The 21,041-nt window shown below is 41.6% G+C and overlaps 1 protein-coding gene across 3 annotated transcripts in view; it reads left to right on the forward strand.

Annotated features, from left to right (window-relative positions):
* LOC121458445 (serine/threonine-protein kinase Sgk3) overlaps positions 1 to 18,545 on the forward strand; it is a 113,393-nt gene extending 94,848 nt beyond the window's left edge. For 2 of the 3 annotated variants that reach the window (XM_041667751.1, XM_041667750.1), the window contains exons 11-17: positions 1,437 to 1,549; positions 1,643 to 1,679; positions 3,269 to 3,355; positions 4,858 to 4,953; positions 7,353 to 7,508; positions 9,352 to 9,441; positions 16,657 to 18,545. In XM_041667751.1, the coding sequence (XP_041523685.1) occupies positions 1,437 to 1,549; positions 1,643 to 1,679; positions 3,269 to 3,355; positions 4,858 to 4,953; positions 7,353 to 7,508; positions 9,352 to 9,441; positions 16,657 to 16,827 (750 nt within the window). In that variant the 3' untranslated portion in view covers positions 16,828 to 18,545. The remainder of the gene's footprint in view (positions 1 to 1,436; positions 1,550 to 1,642; positions 1,680 to 3,268; positions 3,356 to 4,857; positions 4,954 to 7,352; positions 7,509 to 9,351; positions 9,442 to 16,656) is intronic. The other variant, XM_041667752.1, reaches the window with a different exon arrangement.
* Positions 18,546 to 21,041: the final 2,496 nt, after the last annotated feature.

The raw sequence follows: 21,041 nt of genomic DNA on the forward strand, positions 1-21,041 counted from the left end.
AAAGGCATTTGCCACCACTGCCCAGCGAGAAATGATTTTTTTTTTTAAAGAAAAGGATCATTTTAATCACAGAGACCTCTTGTAAAACCTCCTATCTTTACAAAGAAATCATCTATCCTTCCATCTAAGCAAAGAGAAAAAAAATGTTCCGTGTCACTGTGCTTCAGTTAACTATAGAATAAAGGTAACATAAAAAGAAATATAAAATTAGGCACAATCAATAGCAAAGCGAAGTTCAGAGAAGGTAACTTGGTCTGTTTTACTGCCTCCCTGTGTCTGAAATGTTGACCGGAGCCTCCTAAGCAGATGAGGGACGACGTTCCTCCTTTATCTGTGCTTGCTTCATGGTGATTTAGGATTTGCTTTGGGCCCTTTTTGCACAGTGGGTGTTGATACCTGAGCAGTGCAGATAGAAGGAGGCAGGCTTGTCATCTCCAAGAGGAGCTTCGCTGGGATAACTGGAGGTGGGGGGAGAAGGGCCGTAGAAGAGACTGGTGGGTGGTAAGTGAGGCTGGCAGTGGGTAGGCTGGAAGTAAAGACCAAGGAAGAGGGTAGGCGCAGACTGTGGTTTACTGTTGTTGGTTTTTTTTCTTTTAGGGCACTGTCTTGTTTTTGCTGTTTTGAGACAAGGCCCTGCTGTGTGTATAGTTCTTTCCAACTTGTCTCTGTGGAGCCGTGCTGGCCTTAAACTTGTGGCAGTCTCTCTGCCTCAGCCTCCTGAGTGCTGGGCTTATAGGCTTGAGCCGCCAGACCTGGCTCTGTTTGTTTGGGTCTCTCTAGGTAACCTAGGCGGTAGGCCTCCAACTCAGCCCTCCCTCCTCAGCGACCCCCCCCCCCCCGCGCTGACCTGTAGGCTTGTACCACTGTGACCAACTCTTCTGCTGTCCTTGCCATCTTTGCCTCCTGATACTCATCCCTAACAATCTTGACATGAGATATGGAGTCTTTGTGTACTACTCAATCTCTTCATTAGAACCAAGTGGAATATCAGAAAATAAGTTATGGGATGCTGGGCAGATCAGCCTTTCTGAACTCGTTTCCTCATTGATTCCCTGCCTCAAGACTATGGGGAAGATTAAATAGTACACGTTTATGAAGACCTCGGCATAGAGCTTTTGATTTGCTAAGTCGTCCGGAGGCCCAGAATGCTAATTACACGGCCACATCAAAGTTGTAGGTTTTCCTTAGTAATCTTTTCTGAAGTGGTTGTCAGGAATGGTGCAGACTGTGCCCTTGAGGTCTGAGAGGAGGCAGCAAGGATTGTCAGAGATGCGCTCTGAAGACAGGCAGTGCAGTAGCTGCATGAGAGGTGAGGGGCAGGAGATGAGAGATCACACAGGGCAGCAATCAGATGGCTCCCCTCGCTCAGACCATCAGAAGCAGTGTTTCGTGTTCTGCCGCGTGACTGATGCTGATGGCTTCCCTCGCTCTTGCAGCTCTTTTTTCACTTACAAAGAGAACGGTCTTTTCCTGAACACAGAGCGCGGTTCTACGCTGCTGAAATCGCCAGTGCCTTGGGTTACCTGCACTCCATCAAAATAGTGTACAGGTGAGTCATGTGTTCCGGTCATATGGAGAATACCTCTCAAATGCTTCATTTCACACAGTGTTCAGACTTTTCTTTTTTTTTACTTTGATGTAGAGACTTGAAGCCAGAGAATATTCTTTTGGATTCTATGGTGAGTGTTGTCTTCTTAAACATCTTGTAGGATTCCGTTGTTGTGGTGGTTCTGCAGAGTAGGAAGAATGTCTTAGAGGTTCCCCACTGTATGACTGAGTTTCTGTAATGTTCCTGAAGTGACACTAGGCTTTGGGGAGACCTGCTCCGGTTTTTAAGGGGACAAGGTTGAAAGAAGAGAGCCCACAAAGATAAAGGACTGGCATGGAGGGCCCCTTGTGATGGGGTAGTTCTGTGTCCTGACTGTGGTGAGAGCTGCTGCAGCACACACATTGCATAGCACCACACACATGCACACAGACACGCACACATGCATGCACACACACAGGATTGTGCATATTCAAAATAATGACACCAAGTAAGGTCAGTATTGTAATTAGCAGTTTTCTTTTTTTTTTCTTTTTTTTGAATTTTTTCGAGACAGGGTTTCTCCGTAGCTTTTTTGGTTCCTGTCCTGGGACTAGCTCTTGTGGACCAGGCTGGCCTCGAACTCACAGAGATCCGCCTGCCTCTGCCTCCCGAGTGCTGGGATTAAAGGCGTGCGCCACCACCTCCCGGCTTTTTTGTTGTTGTTGTTGAATTAATTAGCAGTTTTCTACAAATGGTAGTTTCTTGCTTGACATGAAACAAAATGTCAGCATTGGTGTATGCTGGATGAGGTTACACTCTACTGGTTTTGCAATTTTGTTTGTTTTTGTAGTTATTTTAAAATAAAAAAGGTTTCAACATTATGAGTTCAGGTCCAGGGATGTAACTCGGTGGATAGAGTGATTGCTTAGCATGCCGGAAATCCTGGATTCACCTTACGGAGGGGGGGGGGGGGGGAGGGGGATTAATGGGCACAGTTGCACATGCCTGTAATTCCAGCCTTGAGAGGTGGAGGCAGAAGGGTCAGTAGGTAGTTCACGATGTCCTCCACTAGATAATAAACTTAAGGCAGCCTGGGCTATGAGACTCTGGCTCCAGAACTAAAAAGAATGGGCTAGCAGGGTTACACAGTGGGTGAAGGACACTTGCCACAACCTGAGCTCAGTGTCTGGGACCTGCGGTGGAAAGACAGCCCGCCCTCGAAAGTTGTCCCCATCTACACATCACGCGCCTCTCTTTCCCTTTCTCTCTCACTTGTGTGTGTACACATGCACACACACAGACACATACACGCACTTCTTTCTCTTGTGCGTGCACATGTGCACACACACAGACACATACACGCACTTCTCTCTCTCTCTTATACACACTCCTCTTTCTCTTTCTTTCTTGTGCTCTTTCACACATACATGCATAATTAATAAAGAAATGTTTTTTTTTTTTAAGTTAAGTAGCTAGAAGGATAGCTTATTGGAAAGAGCACCTGATAGTCTTACAGAGGACTCAGGTGTGGTTCCTGGGACCCACGTCGAGTGGCTCACAACCATCTGCATCTCTAGTTACAGAAGATCTGATGCCTTCTAGTAGTCTCAGGCACCTGCCCTCATGTGGTTACATAGACCCAGGCACGCATGCGTACACATAAAATACAAAGTTGTCATATTTAAAGCTTGCTAACTCATGTCTATGCATTGCTTCATCTCACTGCCCTGTGTTTGTCAGGGACATGTTGTCTTAACAGATTTCGGGCTTTGCAAAGAAGGAATTGCTATTTCTGATACCACCACCACCTTTTGTGGGACACCAGAGGTAAAAACTATGTCTGATTGTTGATGTAATTTATAAGATATAAATGTCACATATTCAGAAGAGGTGAAATACACTTCCTAGAGCCTCCAGCTTCCTGGAGATGTGAAGCGAACAGTGGGAATCTTCCGTTATGGATCTGAAATGCCCCAAGACCCTTTTGAATGATCTGACAGACATAACATGCTTATTTTTTAGTATTAAAAATATTTCTTGAAAGTCATTAAACATTTAATTATATTTCCAATCTTCTAGAAAGAATTTCAATCAGTAAAAATGTCCTAAAATTCATTGTGGGGGTAGTTGCACGGCACTGTGACCATACTGACTTCATTGAGCTGGACACTTTAGAGAGTGTTGGACAGTGTGTCCAACTATCTTATCACAGCTTTGTTGTATATGAACTGTGTCAGGGCTGGAGACACGGCTCAGCAGTTACGAGTACTTGCTGCTCTTGTGCAGGCTTGGGGTTCACACCCAGTACACACGGTGTGGTTCACAACTATCCATAACTTCAGTTCTAGAGGATCACAAACCCTCTTCTGGCGTCCAAGGGCACTGCATGCATGTGGTGTACATACATATATGCAGGCAAAATATACACACATAAAAATTAATTAAATCTAAAAATAGTTTTTAAATGATCTTAGCAGATACGGAAAACATTTTATAACTGCAGTTATAAATATTATAATTGGACTCAGTTCATTTTTAATAGGTGGTTGGAATATTCTGTAAAAAGTCATTTCATTAACAAGAAAATAAATCAGTAGATATGAAAGAAACTCACAAATGAGTATTTACCAGGGTGTATCTCATTCTCATGTTTCCAGGGGAGAATGCATATTTTTTTAATAGTAATCCTTACAGTTTGATTTAAATCTTTCTGTATACATGTATGAAAATGTTATAACCTTCATTAATATAACTAATGTTTGTGAATTTCTTTACAAATTAAAATAACTTAAGCTTTCTAAATTGGCTTGAAAATTGATTACTGTAATTCCTAATAATAATGGTCACTATGAGCTCAAGAATTCAAGGCCAACTTTAGTAATGTATTGAGACTGTAAGAGCAGATGAATTCTTTAAGTGGAAACATTTTAAATAATAATTAGATGGGTTTTGGGGGTTGTTTTTGTTTTGTTTTGTTTTGTTTGAGACAGGGTCTTATTTAGCCCAGGCTCCTCCTCCAAGTCCTGATCCTCACGTCTTCCTTCTTAGATCTAGAATAGCAGGCATGTACTGCCATGCCTGTCTCGCTTCTGAGATAACAAGCCTAAGGGAAGACCGTCTTCCGACACACACTCAGCATTGTGGTCTTCTTTTCTCTATGGCCCTAATCTCTGGATAAAGTGCCGTGTTCTTGTATTTGGAAGTGTTCTGGTTGACGTCACTGTGACAGAATGAGAATGTAAATCTCATTGAAAATCTAGATACTATGTTTTTAGTATGAGCACCCAGAATTTGTTGACTTTGTCTTCCACTCTCATCTTTTTCTGTAGTACCTTGCTCCTGAGGTGATCAGAAAACAGCCCTATGACAACACTGTGGATTGGTGGTGCCTGGGTGCTGTTCTCTACGAGATGCTGTATGGGCTGGTAGGTATTTCCACTACAGTATTGATAATACAGTAATCAATAATCTCAGGTGCGTAGATGAGATGGTACCAACAAAGCAGTATTGGCCTTGTCAGATGAGTTCAAAACCATATTAGGAATATGCATATGCAGAAAAACTTTTACTTTTGGGAGGAGGGATTTCAAGTCTTGGTTTCTCTGTGTAACAGCTCTGGCTGTCCTGGAACTTACTTTGTAGAGGAGCCTGGCCTTGAACTCACAGAAATCTGCTCATCTCTGTCTCCCACGCGCTGGGGATGATGAAAGGTGTGCGCTACCAGGCCCAGCACCTATCTACTGTTTCCGTGCTACTTTAGTTGTTTTCCTTGACGTGGAATTTCCTTGTTTTCTTTGTTTGTTTACACCAAGCATCACCTGCCTAATTTCAAAATGATGCGAATAAAGTTTTCAATAATAGCATATTATTATTGTTTTAAAAGATAGTAGTACCTTGGGGTTTGACCTTCCATTCTGTCTTTATGGGATTGAATTTCTGCATGCATTTTCATCTTGTATATCACTGGGTATCACCCATTTCCCTTCTCTGAAAACAAGGCTTAAAATATTCACTGAAATAAAATTATGTTTACTGTACAATTGAATTCCACAGTTTTCGGTAAGACACCTAAGACTATCCAGAGCCTTAAATGGATGTTTTATTACTACACTTGGAGATCACTCCAACTAGAGCAACCTGTTCAGGCTTCTTAGTTCATATATCTTCATATTTTTACCAGTATACTAATTTTTCGTGTGTGTGGGGGGGGGGGGGAGGCAGAGCTCACAGTACTGGGGTTACAGGCATTCCTGGCATTTTATGTAGGTACTGAAGATCTGAACTCAGGTTCTCGTGTTTGGACATCAAGCACTTTACTGACTAAGCCATCTCCCTAGCCCCTAAGTTTGTTTTGTTTTTCTTTGGCCCCTTTGAAGTTATTGGGGTTGCTTTCTAGGTACTTTCTATGGCCGTCTAAGTATACAGCAGCCCCATGCAGTGACCTCTGAGGTAGCAGCCAGTGCGGTGCTAAGCGCACCATCATCAGTTAAGGAAGGGAGAAGAGAGAGAGGAGAGAAAGACTCACTCACTCCTACAAAAATGGAGCTCAGTGAGGTTGAGCATATTCTAGATTCCACAGAAGAATAGACACAGGCAGCTGTCCTTCCCTTGACTGTGGATGCCTTGTTAAAAGTTGCTTTTTAAGTAATGCTGGTGACAGTGGATTTCAGATAACCACTTAATACCTTAACTTTATTTAGGCACTGATTGTCATCTAGATATGTCAGAATCCTTTGTATTTCTTTGAAGGACTTAGAAGTATAAAATAAGGTTATACTTTAAAAGGTAAAATTTTTGTCTTTCTTACAAAAAAAAAAGAAAACTGACAAGGCTGTAAAACTCCCTTAACTTTAAATATTATTTTTATTTCAAAACTTTTAGCTAGTTAATTAGCTGTAAGGCGTTCTCCCAATACTGTAATCATCACATGTACTTACGAAGGAACAGCATCTTCAGGTCTCTATCTATTTCTTTGGTGACTTTATTCTCAAATCTTAAATCATTTGACATTTGATCTGTCTGGAATGCCTGTTTCCAGTGACTCTGTCATCGCACCTCTGTGTCTTAGTCACTGTTTTGTTGCTGTGGAGACACCATGACCAAGGCAACTCTTCTAACTGGGACTTGCTGACGGTTTCAGAGGCTTAGTCCGTTGTCATGGTGAGGAAAATGGCACTGGAGCAGTAGCTGAGAGCTGCATCCTAGTCCACTGGCCAGGAGACGCTGGATCTGGCATGGGCCTTTGAAACCTCAAAGCCCACCACTAGTGACATGCTTCCTCCAACAAAGCCACACCTCCTGATCCTTCTAATCCTTCACAGTTAGCTCCACTCTGTGATGACTAAGCAAATGTATGAACCTACGGGGTGATTCTTACTCAAACCACTGTGTTCTGATATGGCCAGTCATTGCTTTCTGTGAAACATGGTATTACAGGCATGGGATTTAAAACAGTCTACACACAGCTACTGGAAGGCCTGACCCTATTTCATCCCGCAAGCATGTGTTAAGCTAGACAGTGCACCAAGCTTTAGAATCTCTGCCACAGACTATCTACCGATGTCTGTATTCCCCAGGAGGGCCATGAGTTTCTGCAACTGTCAAACCCAACTGCTCTCTAAAGAGCAAACCCAAGTACAACACCTTGGTCCTGGCTGGCCTGGAATTCATCCTGTAACCTTGCTGGAATCCACAGAGGTTCGCCTGCCTCTGACTTTGAGGCACTCGATTACAGGAGTAGGCTACCTCAGTGAGCAGTCCAGCATGTTTTCAACCATCTGCACATAAGTCACTAACCTCTGTTGCTTTGGATTTTTTCCCCCAGCCTCCTTTTTATTGCCGAGACGTTGCTGAAATGTATGATAATATTCTTCATAAGCCCCTGAATTTGAGGCCAGGAGTGAGCCTCACGGCGTGGTCCATTCTGGAAGAACTCCTAGAAAAAAACAGGCAGAATCGACTTGGTGCCAAAGAAGATTTCGTATGTATCCTATTTCTGAGTACCGATTGTTAAACTTATTTAAAATTTGAAGATAAATCCTTATTTTATTTGGTGTTAATGAAATAGTTGTTATTACAGAGTTGAAGGGGAGGGGCATTCTTGCCTCCAGTTTCTAGTTGTGTTTCTGTGCTTTAATTTAGTTCTGTCTTCATTTGATCTTAGTGACCGATTGCTGGATACCCGGTGTCCAGTTTTTGCATTCTGTTGCTTCTTGGTTTTCATTTGTGACAGTTTCTTCTCCATCTTCCTTTGTGAAGTGTCCTTTAGTATGTTTTTTAACAACTTTGATATTTTTGTCAGTTTAATTTTTTTTTTTTTTAGAAGAAAGTTTTACTACTTAGCTCAGAATCTAATGCCCCTGCCTCAGGCTCCAGAGTGCTAGGATTGGAAATGCATGCCATGCCCAGAAGTTTTATTTTTTTGTATCTTGTTGTTACTGTTTGTTTTGTTTTAAGACAAAGTCTGTATTGTGCAGGCTAACCTCAAACTTGCAGCAGTCCACCTGCCTCAGCCTCCCAAGTGCTGAGATTATAGAAATATGCCACCACACCCAACATGAGAAATTTAAAATTTTGTTGCTACATAATACAGACATTTCCCTGAACTTACAATGCAAACTATCCAACTCATAAGCTTTTGTGGGGTTTAAGGCTATGTAAATGTTTAAAGCATTTTCTCTTTGTGTTTTAGTTGTGAGCCTAACCTTTAATGGCTCTCCAGCCCAGAAAACATTCTCTTTATTAAGAACATTTTAAGGGACTGGAGCAGTAACTCAGTCCTTAAGAGGGCTGGTTGCGGTACATGCAGGCCAAACACCCATACATAAAAAATAATAAAATAATAATAAATTTTTAAGAATTGCTTTTGAGACAGGGCCTCACTATATGTGTACGACCTTGGCAGGACTTGAACTCACTAAGATCCACTTGCTTCTACCTCCCCAGTACTGCTATTAAATGCGTATGTCACCATTCAAGCCCAGCTTTAAAAGGATTTTGTTTTGTTTTGTGTTTTGTTTCTAGAGACAGGATTTCTCTGTAGCTTTGGAGCCTGTCCTGGAACTAGCTCTTGTAGACCAGGCTGACCTCGAACTCACAGAACTCCACCTGCCTCTGCTTCCTGAGTGCTGGGATTAAAGTTACATACCACCACTGCCCAGCTAAAAGGATTTTTTTAAAGTACCACTTTTCTGTATAAATAACTTTAAATTTCTTTTCTTTCTTCCTTTCTTTTTTTTTTTTTTTTGAGAATTTGCTGACACCCCCATGAGATAATTATGAAATCTGCCCATTGTTTCAGATCAGGGAACTCAATTTGCTCATGTTATCAATATTATGTTAACATGTCACAAACTGGTAAGAAACATGAACTTGTCAACTCCTTTTCCAGAAATTTGTGGAGGCTGTTTTCAGCCTTCAACTTGAACTATGTGGACAGTAGATGCTTCTGCTGCTACCCTCGCCCCCCTATTTCCTGCTGGCCGTTCAGTGGCTGGTTCTGTCATTGTCTCCCTCAGTCTTGTTCATGTTCATAACTGCTCCATCCCTTCATTGAGTTCATTGTCAGAAATGGCAACACTAGATGAGTCCGGCTGTTGCATCCTGGGCTTCTGAATAGTGTTGAAGAAAAAGTTTCAGGTTGGGATTCTAACAGTGCCAGTGTGCAGTGAGCTGGTCACAGGTTGGGGTTCGAGCAGTGCAGGTGTGCAGTGTTGCGGTCACAGGTTGGGGTTTGAGCAGTGCAGGTGTGCAGTGTGGCACACTAACAGTAGTTTTAGTAATGACAAAATGTAAGTACTAAAACTACTGTTTTAATTTTCTAGCTTGAAATCCAGAATCATCCTTTTTTTGAATCACTCAGCTGGACTGATCTTGTACAGAAAAAAATCCCACCGCCGTTTAACCCTAATGTGGTAAGTCCATAGTTTTCTAAAATAGTGAAAATTACAACTGTGATTTTGGAGATGGACCCTCAAAGCTGACCAGAGTCAAAAGGGGTTGGTCCCTAAGTATTTTTGCAATCTGTCACTGAGAGGGTCCTAGCTCAGGGGTAGAGGACTTGCCAGTGTTCCACCAAAGGGAAAAAAAGAAAAGAAAATAACAACTTGATGGTGACCAATAAGATCCTGGTTAGATGAAGTTTCTTCCTACATAGTAATCATGAAATGCTTTGCAAACATCAAAAGGGTGATCTTAATAAAGAGATGTACACTAAGGAGCCATTATCTTTTCTATCCATACTACAACATTCAAGTAATGATAATAATGTTTTTCCAGGGACAGATAAATATGTGTGTGTGGTCTATGTACATATTTGTGTGAATGTATATATATATATGCATGCATGTGAACCGTGCACCAAGGTCGAAGCATCCTCCACAGTCTTGTGCACCATAGCTTTTGAGGCAGGTTCTCTCACTGAACCCGAGAGCACTCATTTCAGCGGGGCTGGCTTGCCAGTGAGCTGTAGGATCCACCTTCTCTGCCTCCCTCCTCCCTGGTGCTGGAATCACACGTGTGTAACACTGATCTGCCTGGGACATGGGTCCTGGAGATTTGAACTCGGGTCCTCATGCTTGCTTGCCAAATACTTTTATCAGTTCAGCTGTATCCTTAGCCCTGGGCAAAATCATTTAATGAGAATATAGATTGTCATGTCTTTTCTAGAAAATAGTAAGAGTGTTATTAAAATATCATGTTCATTTTAGCTAAACTAGTGAAAGTAGTTCACCTAAAGATACATTTTTTAAACAAAAAGCCGATCAGAGATGTGTTTGATAACACATCATGTCAAATTAACAGCATGTCAAATTTTAGCAACTAATATATAGTAATAAAGAAATTGTCAGTAATAATGTTAGTAACCTCTGGTAGCTTTCTTTGTAGAGATACATATTTTGTATTTGGTCATCGTATATAACCTGCTCCTCAGATGAGTTGTGAACTTACTACTATCAATGTTCTCATTAGTGTATCTGTTTATAAGTGAGTAAATGGACAGACAGTCACAGCTGAAAAGTGACAGTGTCAATATTCAAGTCTGGGTGGGATTCCAAAGTCATTGTTGTGTGTTTACGTGGGGGTGGGATTCCAAAGTCATTGTTGTTGTTGTTGTGTGTTTGAGTGGGGGTGGGATTCCAAAGTCATTGTTGTTGTGTGTTTGCGTGGGGTGGAATTCCAAAGTCATTGTTGTTGTGTGTTTGCGTGAGGTGGAATTCCAAAGTCATTGTTGTGTGTTTGCATGGGGTGGAATTCCAAAGTCATTGTTGTGTGTTTGCATGGGGTGGGATTCCAAAGTCATTGTTGTTGTGTGTTTGTGTGGGGTGGAATTCCAAAGTCGTTGTTGTGTGTTTGCGTGGGGTGGAATTCCAAAGTCATTGTTGTGTGTTTGCATGGGGTGGGATTCCAAAGTCATTGTTGTTGTTGTTGTTGTGTGTTTGCATGGGGGTGGGATTCCAAAGTCGTCGTTGTTGTGTGTTTTTGTGGGGGTGGGATTCCAAAGTCGTTGTTGTTGTGTGTTTGCGTGGGGGTGGGATTCCAAAGTCATTGTTGTTGTTGTTGTGTGTTTGCTTGGGGGTGGGATTCCAAAGTCATTGTTGTGTGTTGGCTTGGGTGTGCATGCACGTGAGTGCACATCCCTGTGAAGGCCAGAGGAAATCCTTGGTGTCATTCCTTGGGCATCATCAGTTTTATTTTGTGTTTTGAGACAAAGACCCACTGGCCTGAAATGAGGCTGACTGAGCAGCTAACCAGGGTTTGGCTGCTGCACCTCCCCAGTGCTGGATGATGCAGTGTGACGCAGGTTCTCCTGTCTACAGAGCAAGCGCTTCAGCCAGTGAGCCATTCCCCGCCCTAATCTCCTCATTTGATGTCGCTGTGAAACATAGAGGGATGAGGGCATTACTTCAAAAAGTCTCTGTACTTTGGCTTGGCTAAAATTCAGATTCTGTGCATAATAGCTGTGATACTTCACATCTGCCGACACAACAGTATTTTTATTCTGACTTACTTTCTGTAATTCAGAATTGATGCTTTCAAAAATGACTACTTTGGTAAGGATAATTTTTGTCCTGATGTTTACTTTGGGGTTAGAGAGGCTCAATCCCCCATCCTAACTTCACTGAAGAGGAAACAGGCGTGTAAGAAGAAGGTAATCATATAAGGAATTGTAGCTGACTACTCTCATAATCAGAATGTGATGACGGTTTTTGGTGTGTTTATGTCTGTGTGTTTTGGGTACATTGATTTGTTGGAGACTGGTGGTGTTAAGCAGGGGCTTTGCCATTGAGATAAATCTCCAGCTCTGAGATAAATCTCCAGCTCTGAGATTATTTTTTAAATAAATTAATTCTGTTTTATGTGCATTGGTGTGAGTGTCAGATTCTCTGTAACTTGAGTTACAGACAGTTGTAAGCTGCCGTGTGGGAGCTGGGAATTGAACCTGGATTCTCTGGAAGAGCAGCCAGTGCTCTTAACCTTTGAGCCATCTTCACTCCTCTGAAATTATTAATTTTTTGTTTATTTTTTATTTATGTGTGTGTGCACACATACATGTGTGTCTGAGTGTGCAGATGAGTAGCACATGCATCCCTGGTGCCTGATAAGGCTAGAAGAGAGCATTAGGTCCTGGAACTGAAGGTTAAGGCCATTGTGAACCATCTGAAGTAGATGCTGGGGACCAAACCTGGGTCCTCTGCAATCCTAATATACCCACTTTTCAATTTTCTTGAGATTTTATTTATTTTTCTTTTATGGGTAAGTATATGAGTGCCTGAATGTATGTGTGTGCATACATTTCGTGTGCATACAGGTCTCATGGGGGCCAAAAGAGGGTGTCAGATCTCTTGGAACTGGAGTTACAGATTGTTGTAAGCCACCATATAAGTGCTGGGACTTGAACCTGGTTCCTCTGGAAGAACAGCCAGTGCTATTTTTTATTATAATTTTTTTAAATAGGATATACTTTGATCATGCTTTCTTCCCATATCCTCCATGCCTTCCTACCCACCCAACCTTATGTTCGCCCTCCCTTTAAAAAAACAACACACAGTCAGCTGGGTTTAATGGTGCACACCTTTAATATAAGCACTCAAGAGTCAGAGGCAAATGGATATCTGAGTTCAAAGCCAGCCTGGTCTACAGAAGGAATGCCAGAGCCACCCAGAGAAACCTGTCTCAAAAAATAAAAAATAAACCACAAAAACAAAACAAAAAAGCAAAGTACATGCATGTGCGCATGCATGTACACACAAATGGGACGAATGAAAATCAAAATGAAACCAAAGACCAGTAGCACCAAAAAAGAAAAAATGCCAAAAGCAAAACGAAACAGAAAGTCTACCAAATAAATAGTTTTGTTTCAGGAAGACAGTGTTTCCTTGTAGACATCCTTCACCTCTGACTCTTACAGTCTTTCTACCTCCTTTTCTACACAGATCCCTGAGCCTTCAGGGAGGGCTTTGATGAAGACATCTCATTTAGGACTGGGTGCTCCAAAGTCCCTAACTCTTTGCACACTGCCCAGTTGTGGGTTTCTTTGTTAGTGCCCATTGCTGGGCTTGTGCCCTTTTTTAAATTGTGTTATTTCATTTGTTGCTATCTAGTTTCTTGAGTTCTTTATATTTTTGATATTAGTCCTCTGTCAGATGTGGGGTTGTTGAAAATCTTTTCCCATCTGTAGGCTGCTGTTTTGTCCTATTGACGTTGTCCTTTGCCTTATAGGAGCTTTCTAGTCTCATGAGGTCCCACTTGCTAATTTTCAATCTTAGTGTCAGGGCTACTGGTGTTCTATTCAGGAAGTGGTCTGCTGTGCCAATGAGTTCAGGCTAATCCCCATTTTCTCTTCTAATAGGTTCCATGTATCTTGTTTTATGTTAAGGTCGTTGACCCACTTGAACTTGGGTTTTGTACAGGGTGATAGATATGGGTCTATTTGCATTCTTCTACATGCTGACATCCAATTAGACCAGCACCATTTGTTGAAGACAAACATAAAAAGAACTTGTCAGCACCTCATGGAACATTATCCAAAATTGACCACATGTTTGGTTACAGCACAAGTCTCAGCAGGCACCTCCTCCTTTCACTGCAGTCTTTTGGGTTGGTTTGGTTTTGGAGACAGAGTTTCTCTGTGTAGACATCGCTATCCTGCAACTCACTCTGTGGACCAGGATGGCCTCGAACTCAGATTCACTTGCTTCTGCCTCAAAGGGGTGTGTCACCACCACTTGGCTTCTACCCTTATTCTTTAGATTGGGGGAAATTATCCTCTATGATTTTTGTTAAAAATATATTTTGTGTCTTTGACATAAATTTCTTCTCCCTCTATCCATATTTATTTGTAAATTGATCTTTTTGTAGTATCCCATATTTCCTGCATGTTTTCTGCCTGTAATTTTTATTTTAGGTTTAACATTTTCTTTGACAAAGCTAATCCTTTCTTCTACCTTCTCTTCAACCCCTGATATTCTTTCTTCCATGTTTTGTATTATGTTTGTGTTGTGTAACAAGGCTTCTCCTGGGGAAGTACAACAACACATCTACTTACCCCAGACAGGGAGCCCATGACAGACCAAACTACAGATGCCACCAAAGTCCACTTTGGTGAGGCAATAAGTTTTATTGGGGTTACTTACAGGAGCATAAATGACTCAAAGATAGCGACATCACTAAAGCTCACCCCAGCATGGGCGACATCTCACAAAATCTGGGAACCCTGGAGCACACTGCACTGCACAGCCTGCAGGCTATTCAACAGGTTAAAGAGCATGCCTTCCAGAGGCTCAGTTGATCTAAACCTGTATAAGGCAGGCTGGCTGGTTTCTGATGCTTCTGGGCGACTCGTTTGGTCTCAGCATCTTCTCTGCAACTTGACTTCTTTATTCCGAGAGAGGGGAGGCATACTGAATTTGGTCAGTTTCAGGGACTTCCTGAAGCTATTTTGAGTTGTTCACCTTCCTGCTTAAGGAGTTTCCCTGTAGGATGGTATGCTTCAGTCCTGGAAGAAACCATTACACAACACTTGATGGAGCTTACCTCTGAGGATTTTGTTTCACATCCTAAATATTTCATTTACAGATTTATTTCAATTTGCGTTTTCTTTAGTTAAATTTTTATTTCGTGTCTGGAGTTGTTTTCATTATTTCATTGAACTGTTTGCATTTTTACAGACTTTTTAAAAAATATTTATTTATTTATTAGGTATACAGTATGCTGCCTCCATGTATGCCTGCAGGCCAGGAGAGGGCACCAGACCCCATTACAGATGGTTGTGAGCCACCATGTGGTTGCTGGGAATCGAACTCAGGACCTTTGGAAGAACAGGCAATTCTCTTAACCTCTGAGCTATCTCTCCAGCCCCCATTTTTACAGACTTTATTAAGGGATTTATTCATATCTTAAACTCTTTAAGGTTCTTATATTCATAATTGCTATTTTGGCTTATACAAGTCCTTGACTTGTACTTCCAACATATGCATTTTCCAAGGCCTCCTGCTTTTTGGTGGAGACACATTGTCTTTGCTGTTTATGTTTGTGTTTTTGTGCTGGGATCTAAGCATCCACGTTACAGTGTCTGAGGTGCTTCTTGGTGTCCCTATCTGCTCTTGGCTCTGTTGGGTCAGAGATCTGTTCTTTTGGTATTGTTGCCCTCGCTGGATCCTGAGCGAAAGCCGTGAGTCTCAGAGAGTCCTGTGGCTAGTCAGGGAGTGACAGAAAGGAATGGCCTTGGAGGAAAAGCTTTGAGGTTTGGTGAGAAAAAGCTAAACTGGGTCTGCTTTGTGAGATGAAGCCCTCAGGGAAGAGGGACTCCTGCTGCAGAAAGAACTAAGAGTAAATCTGGAAAGAGTGTAAGAGTGCGGGAAAGATTGACCCTAAGAGGTGCCTGTGTTTTCCTGACCCAAAGGAATGGAGATAACCTTGAAGAGAAGACTGACAGCTGGAGAGAAGGGGCTAAGCTGGGTCTGCCCACAGCCAGTACTCTTAGCCACTGAGCCATCTCTTCGGTTCCTTTTCTATTCCTTTTCATTCCAAAGTCCATAACCCTAGAGAACTTTGTAGTTTGAGGGAGATTTTCTTACATGGGAGAATTTAGCATTCCAAGTTCATTCCCTGTTGGCTGGTTGAGTAGTAGATTTACAGGGCTAACTGATATCCAGAGTTTATTTTCTCTGCCCTGAGTCCCTATCTTTGTAATTCAGTTGGACTTCTTGACCTGGGTGTGAAGGATTTCCCTTCCCTGTAGAGCAGAAATAGCCTGGAGGCTTTTACAAGCCCAGCACCTGACTTTGCAGCTCAGTTCCTCTCTGTAAGCGTAGTTAAAGGGAAGGTTCAGTGACTTCGCAGCACAGGAGAAATACTGCCTTGGAGCTAAGCCTTTACCTTGCTCATCTTACTTTCCCATCAGCCCATCCCTCAGGTCTTGACAGCTAAGGGTGGCCTCACCAAGAGCTTGATGACCATCTCTGTAGCACAACAGAGTCACCTTTCACTTTTCTTAAAACAGCCTCACTTCCCCATTAGAAAGCATTGCCCATCTAAACTTGATAAGCTGAACAGTCAAGCTCAGAACAAAATACTGCCCTGCAGGTGATGTCTAGAGAGAAAGGGGGAGCTTCACACGCGTGTGTGTGTGTGTGTGTGTGTGTGTGTGTGTGTGTACACATGTGTGTACAATAGGCAACGCTGCTATACTGGCCTTTCTTACCCTTATCACTACTCTCCCTACTTAAGAGTAAAATTTTTAACTTGTTTTGTTTTGTTTTGTTTGTTTTTGTCATTTTGTTTTTAATTTGATTTTTGTTTTTTGAGACAGGGTTTCTCTGTAGCTTTGAAGCCTGTTCTGGAATTGGCTCTTGTAGACCAGGCTGGCCTCGAACTCACAGAGATCCGCCTGCCTCTGCCTCCCGAGTGCTGGGATTAAAGACACATGCCACCACCCAACTTTTCACTTCTTAAAATAGACAAATCTCACCTTAATTATAAAAGTGGGGCAGGGATAGTAGAATAATAAAGTAGGGGAAATCAAAGCTTGTCAAGGAAAATATGCAAAGTCATAAAGACATTTCAATGAACTGAGTTAATAAAAGAAAAGCTAAAGTGAATGATTTCTGTGCTTTTTGGTGTTTTAGGCCGGACCAGACGATATCAGGAACTTCGACACAGTCTTCACGGAAGAGGCAGTCCCCTATTCTGTGTGCGTGTCTTCTGACTACTCCATAGTGAATGCCAGTGTTCTGGAGGCAGACGATGCATTTGTTGGTTTTTCTTACGCCCCTCCTTCAGAAGACTTGTTTTTGTGAACAGTCTGAAGTTCAGAAACCATTGGGCAAATCAAGCCTGTGGAGGAGACGGAAACGCCGATTTGTGTGAATATACTCAACTATGTATAACAGTGCCTCATTTTTACATGTAATGTTGAAAACTATGAAATACATATTTTCTGCTGTAAGCAAGAAATAGGGCATTTCAAAGAGCTGAGTTTTGAACTGATTTGTATTCTTGTTTATTAAGCTTATTTTTAAAACTTTAAAGCTATTATTATTCTTAGCATTAACCTATTTTTAAAGATGACTTTTTGCTATTGACTGTTTTTTTCCTGTTAAGTTTACACTAACACATCCAAGATAGACTGTTGTTAATAGTCTGTTACAGCGAAGATAAGATGCATTAATATCTTTATACTTCTATGACTTTTATCATAGCAGAACTATGCAAATGGTACATGGGAGTTTAAGATGACGTCACTGTTTAGAATTTGCTTCTTGGTGAGAGTCGGATGCAAAGGCAGGTTGATGGCTACTCACGTGCAGCCCCTGGAAGACAGAATGAAATGAGATCTTTGCTTTTGAAACGCTCCGTTCTCACCCATGCATCACGGCTCCTCTTGAGGAGAAGAAAGGATTTGATGGGTCGAGTTTTCGGAATCCCCAAGGAGATGAGAAGTATAAAAATGCTGCCAGATGTTTTTAGTGGTGCCAAAAATAAATGTCTGTCATATATTTATATTATGTTTTCTATTTATGTTCCTTTTGACTCTTTGAAGGTTTAGTACACTGTTGAGTAGGTCTAAACCTTGGTGTCTGTTTTTGCAAATAGCTATTTCAAAACTGCCTTCCTAATCGATCAAGTTTTTAAAATGACAGGGAAAAAAAAGTAGGTTTCTATAATGTTTACCTAATTATGAATTAAAAAATAAAATAGCAAACCTGGGTCAGTGTAAATGTATGTCACCTGCTGCGCTGTAACGAAAGGTAACAGTGGTTTAGCAGATACATGTTCAGTACATACTCGTTTGGAAGTCACAGGGGTCACGTACACACGGCCTCATGAAGGCTAACACGAGTATTCTCTACGTCTAAAGTGCACACCTGCCTCTAGTATCCTCATGCATCTTAGAAAGAGTACAGAAAGCTGACCTGAAATCACATGTAAAATAGTGTGTGCATCTGTAATATTGGGTACAGAGAAACTATTTAAAAGGGGGTGCTTAGCTTGGGATCCCAGTTCTCAGAGGACAGTTTTTTCTGGCCCTTTAGAGAACAGTATCCCGAGCTCAGCTGCACTAAGAACTAACTTCCTTTGCACGTGTTTTCTCGACAAAGATCACAGAAGAGTTTCTCACCAGTACCTGCTGGCTTAGATGTGGTCAGCAGAACTGGGACAGGCAGCGCTTGGCTTTGGCAGGTGGTGTTTCTAGCAGGACACTGGACCCTCCTTACAGATGAAATGTTCCGTCTACACTGTACATATTTTATTGGGGGCACTTCCGTAAGACTTTACACAGTTTTTTGTTGATTATAAATCAAGACAAAAATTGTACATGTATGTTTTTTTACTTATATCTCTCAATTAAATTGCCAAAAATTAAAGTGCAGTATTGTATTTTTAAGAACAAATTTTAGATTTTTAATGTTTCCTGGATCACAAGAAGTACAGATCTATGTAGTATAATAAAATTATCAGAAAGATTAATGATCAACATCTAATTTCTGTTGTTATTTGAAATTAAAATGAATTAAGTGAATTGTTTTATTTTTTCAATATTTCTAATTATTTTTTATTTATTTTCCTTTTATGCACATTGGTGTTTTGCCATGGGTGTCAGGTCCCCTGGAACTGGAGGTACAGACAGTTGTGAGCTGCCATGTGGGTGCTGGGAAATGAACCCAGGTCCTTTGGAAGAGTAGTCAGTGCTCTTGACCACTAAGTCATCTCTGTAGCTCCAAAGTGGTTTGTGTGTGTGTGTGTGTGTGTGTGTGTGTGTGAGAGAGAGAGAGAGAGAGAGAGAGAGAGAGAGAGAAAAGCTATAAGTCTTAGTTAAATTATTTAGGTAGACATGAATTACTGGCTTATATATTGACATATATGGGTCAGAAAACAACGTTCCAAGTTTCTTTTCTCCCATCCTGTGAGTCTTTTCTTAAATATCTGCCTTTTGAACAGTGACTGTGTTATGCTAACTACAGAAACAATCTCAAAGGTCTAAATAAGGACTAGCTACAGTCGGAAGTTAGCCCAGCTTGCCTGTTTGTTTCTAGGGATGTCTTTCAGTGTAACCCAGCCTGGCCCCAAACTCAAGATCCTCTCTGCTTGGCCTCTAACTACGATTGTGACTTGTTACTTGGAGCATCTTGAAGTAAGAATTTGTTCTTTTAGGCACTGGCCTCTAAAGGTAACTTTTACTTCCTTGTTTTGTTGCAGATCATTCTCCTGAGAGCAGTAAAGGTTTGTTGCTAGGTGGAGGCCTCTTCCTAGTTGGGGGTCTCCCTGCTGGAGCCTGGTGAGGTAGGAGAGGCTCTTAGTTTCCTTCTGGGGCAATCGCCTTTACTTCCCCAAAGTCCCTCCTCCGGTATTTTCCTAGGGAATTTGTTGTACCCATGAGTTTTGAGAACACAGTAATATGAAACCAAATCATGAGTTTCTGGGGTCTGAGTGTCTTGAAACAAGTCACATTGTGTCAAAGGAATTAACAGGCAAAAGAGCCGTAACACCTGGGATATGTATAAGAATACTGGGCGGGGCTAGAGGGCAGAATCCAAAGTTAAGAGCACTTGCTGTTACTGCAGAGGTCCTCCTAGGTTGGTTCCCAGTACTACCTGGTGACTCTAAATAGCTTGGCTCCAGTTCTAGGGACTCCGACCCCCTCTGGCCTCCTCGGGCACCAGGCATGCACATGGTGCACATCCTCACATGTACACACAAAATACAAATAAATCTTCCAGATTTTAAAAAGTATATGGGTTCAGGAGCTGGAGAGATGGCTCAGTGGTTAAGAGCATTGCCTGTTCTTCCGAAGGTCCTGAGTTCAATTCCCGGCAACCACGTGGTGGCTCACAACCATCTGTGATGAAGTCTGGTGCCCTCTTCTGGCCTGCAGACATACACACAGAATATTGTATACATAATAAATAAATAAATAAATAAATATTTTTTAAAGTATATGGGTTCTTTCCTACTTTTCATATTTATTAAAATGATATTAAATGTTCTTCACTTCGCTGATAGAATTCCAGTTGGAGGTTTATCTCATTTACGTCGCATGTTTCTAGTTGCTTGACAGATCCTATAATTGTTCGTTTGCCGTCTTTCAGACACATTCCTTAGTGGGTAACAGATTGTATGCAGATAACTTTTCAGGGTGGGCAGGGTAGCTCAGCGGGGAAGGACACTTGCCACCAAGGCTGATGACCTGATTTCCGTCAATGAAACGCACAGAGTGGGAGAGAACCACAGTTGTCCGCTGACCACCAGGTGCACCGCATACACAGATGTAAATTTTGAAAACGTTTTTCGATTCTATAATGTTCGCTTTTATACAAGCAAATGAACTAAGAAAGGAAAATGCTGCACTATCTTCAAATACAGTTTTTGAAAATTTGACCAAATTGCGACAGTAGAGAATAATTTTAATCAACACTCCACCAAAAAAGCAAAGATACTGAGAGTCGTTCTAGAGCAGTGAAGTGCTCAAAGAATCCTCCAGTCCTAAAGGACTGTGGTTTACATGTGGTTGGTCACAGGATGAATGGTAAGCCGCTCCTTAGCCCTGCCCACCAGAACCACACCTGTTTGGCGATTTCCCAAATCCTCTCTTTACTCCAAAGTGATATCTAAATTTTTTATCATAAATTCTCTCTTGCCAGAATATGCATCTCATAGGCTCATTGTTTCTCACACCCACTGTACTCTGAGCAATTAATAAAGAGAGGTATTCAGTATTTCTACTTTAGTTTTGGTTAAATATTTGTGGGAACGTCTACAAAGAGTTGTCAATATTTAAATGTTTTTGTTTTAATAGTTAACCCGTGGAATGCAGAAGGTGGAAATACAGTACCACAGACCACACAAATGGCCAATTGGAATCACTGTTGGTCTTTTTCAGTTCTTTTTAGATAGTAAATACAGCCTTGCTGTTAGGTTTTTCTGTGATCCGATGGTAGCAATGAGTCACTCAAAAATCCCAGCTTATGAGCCAGCGAGTTAGTTCAGCAATAATAATGCTAGCTAGCCACCA

Source organism: Microtus oregoni, unplaced genomic scaffold, assembly GCF_018167655.1.
Source record: "Microtus oregoni isolate MIOR12 unplaced genomic scaffold, Mior012 000017F_ref0000208, whole genome shotgun sequence".
Classification (NCBI taxonomy): Eukaryota; Metazoa; Chordata; class Mammalia; order Rodentia; family Cricetidae; genus Microtus; species Microtus oregoni.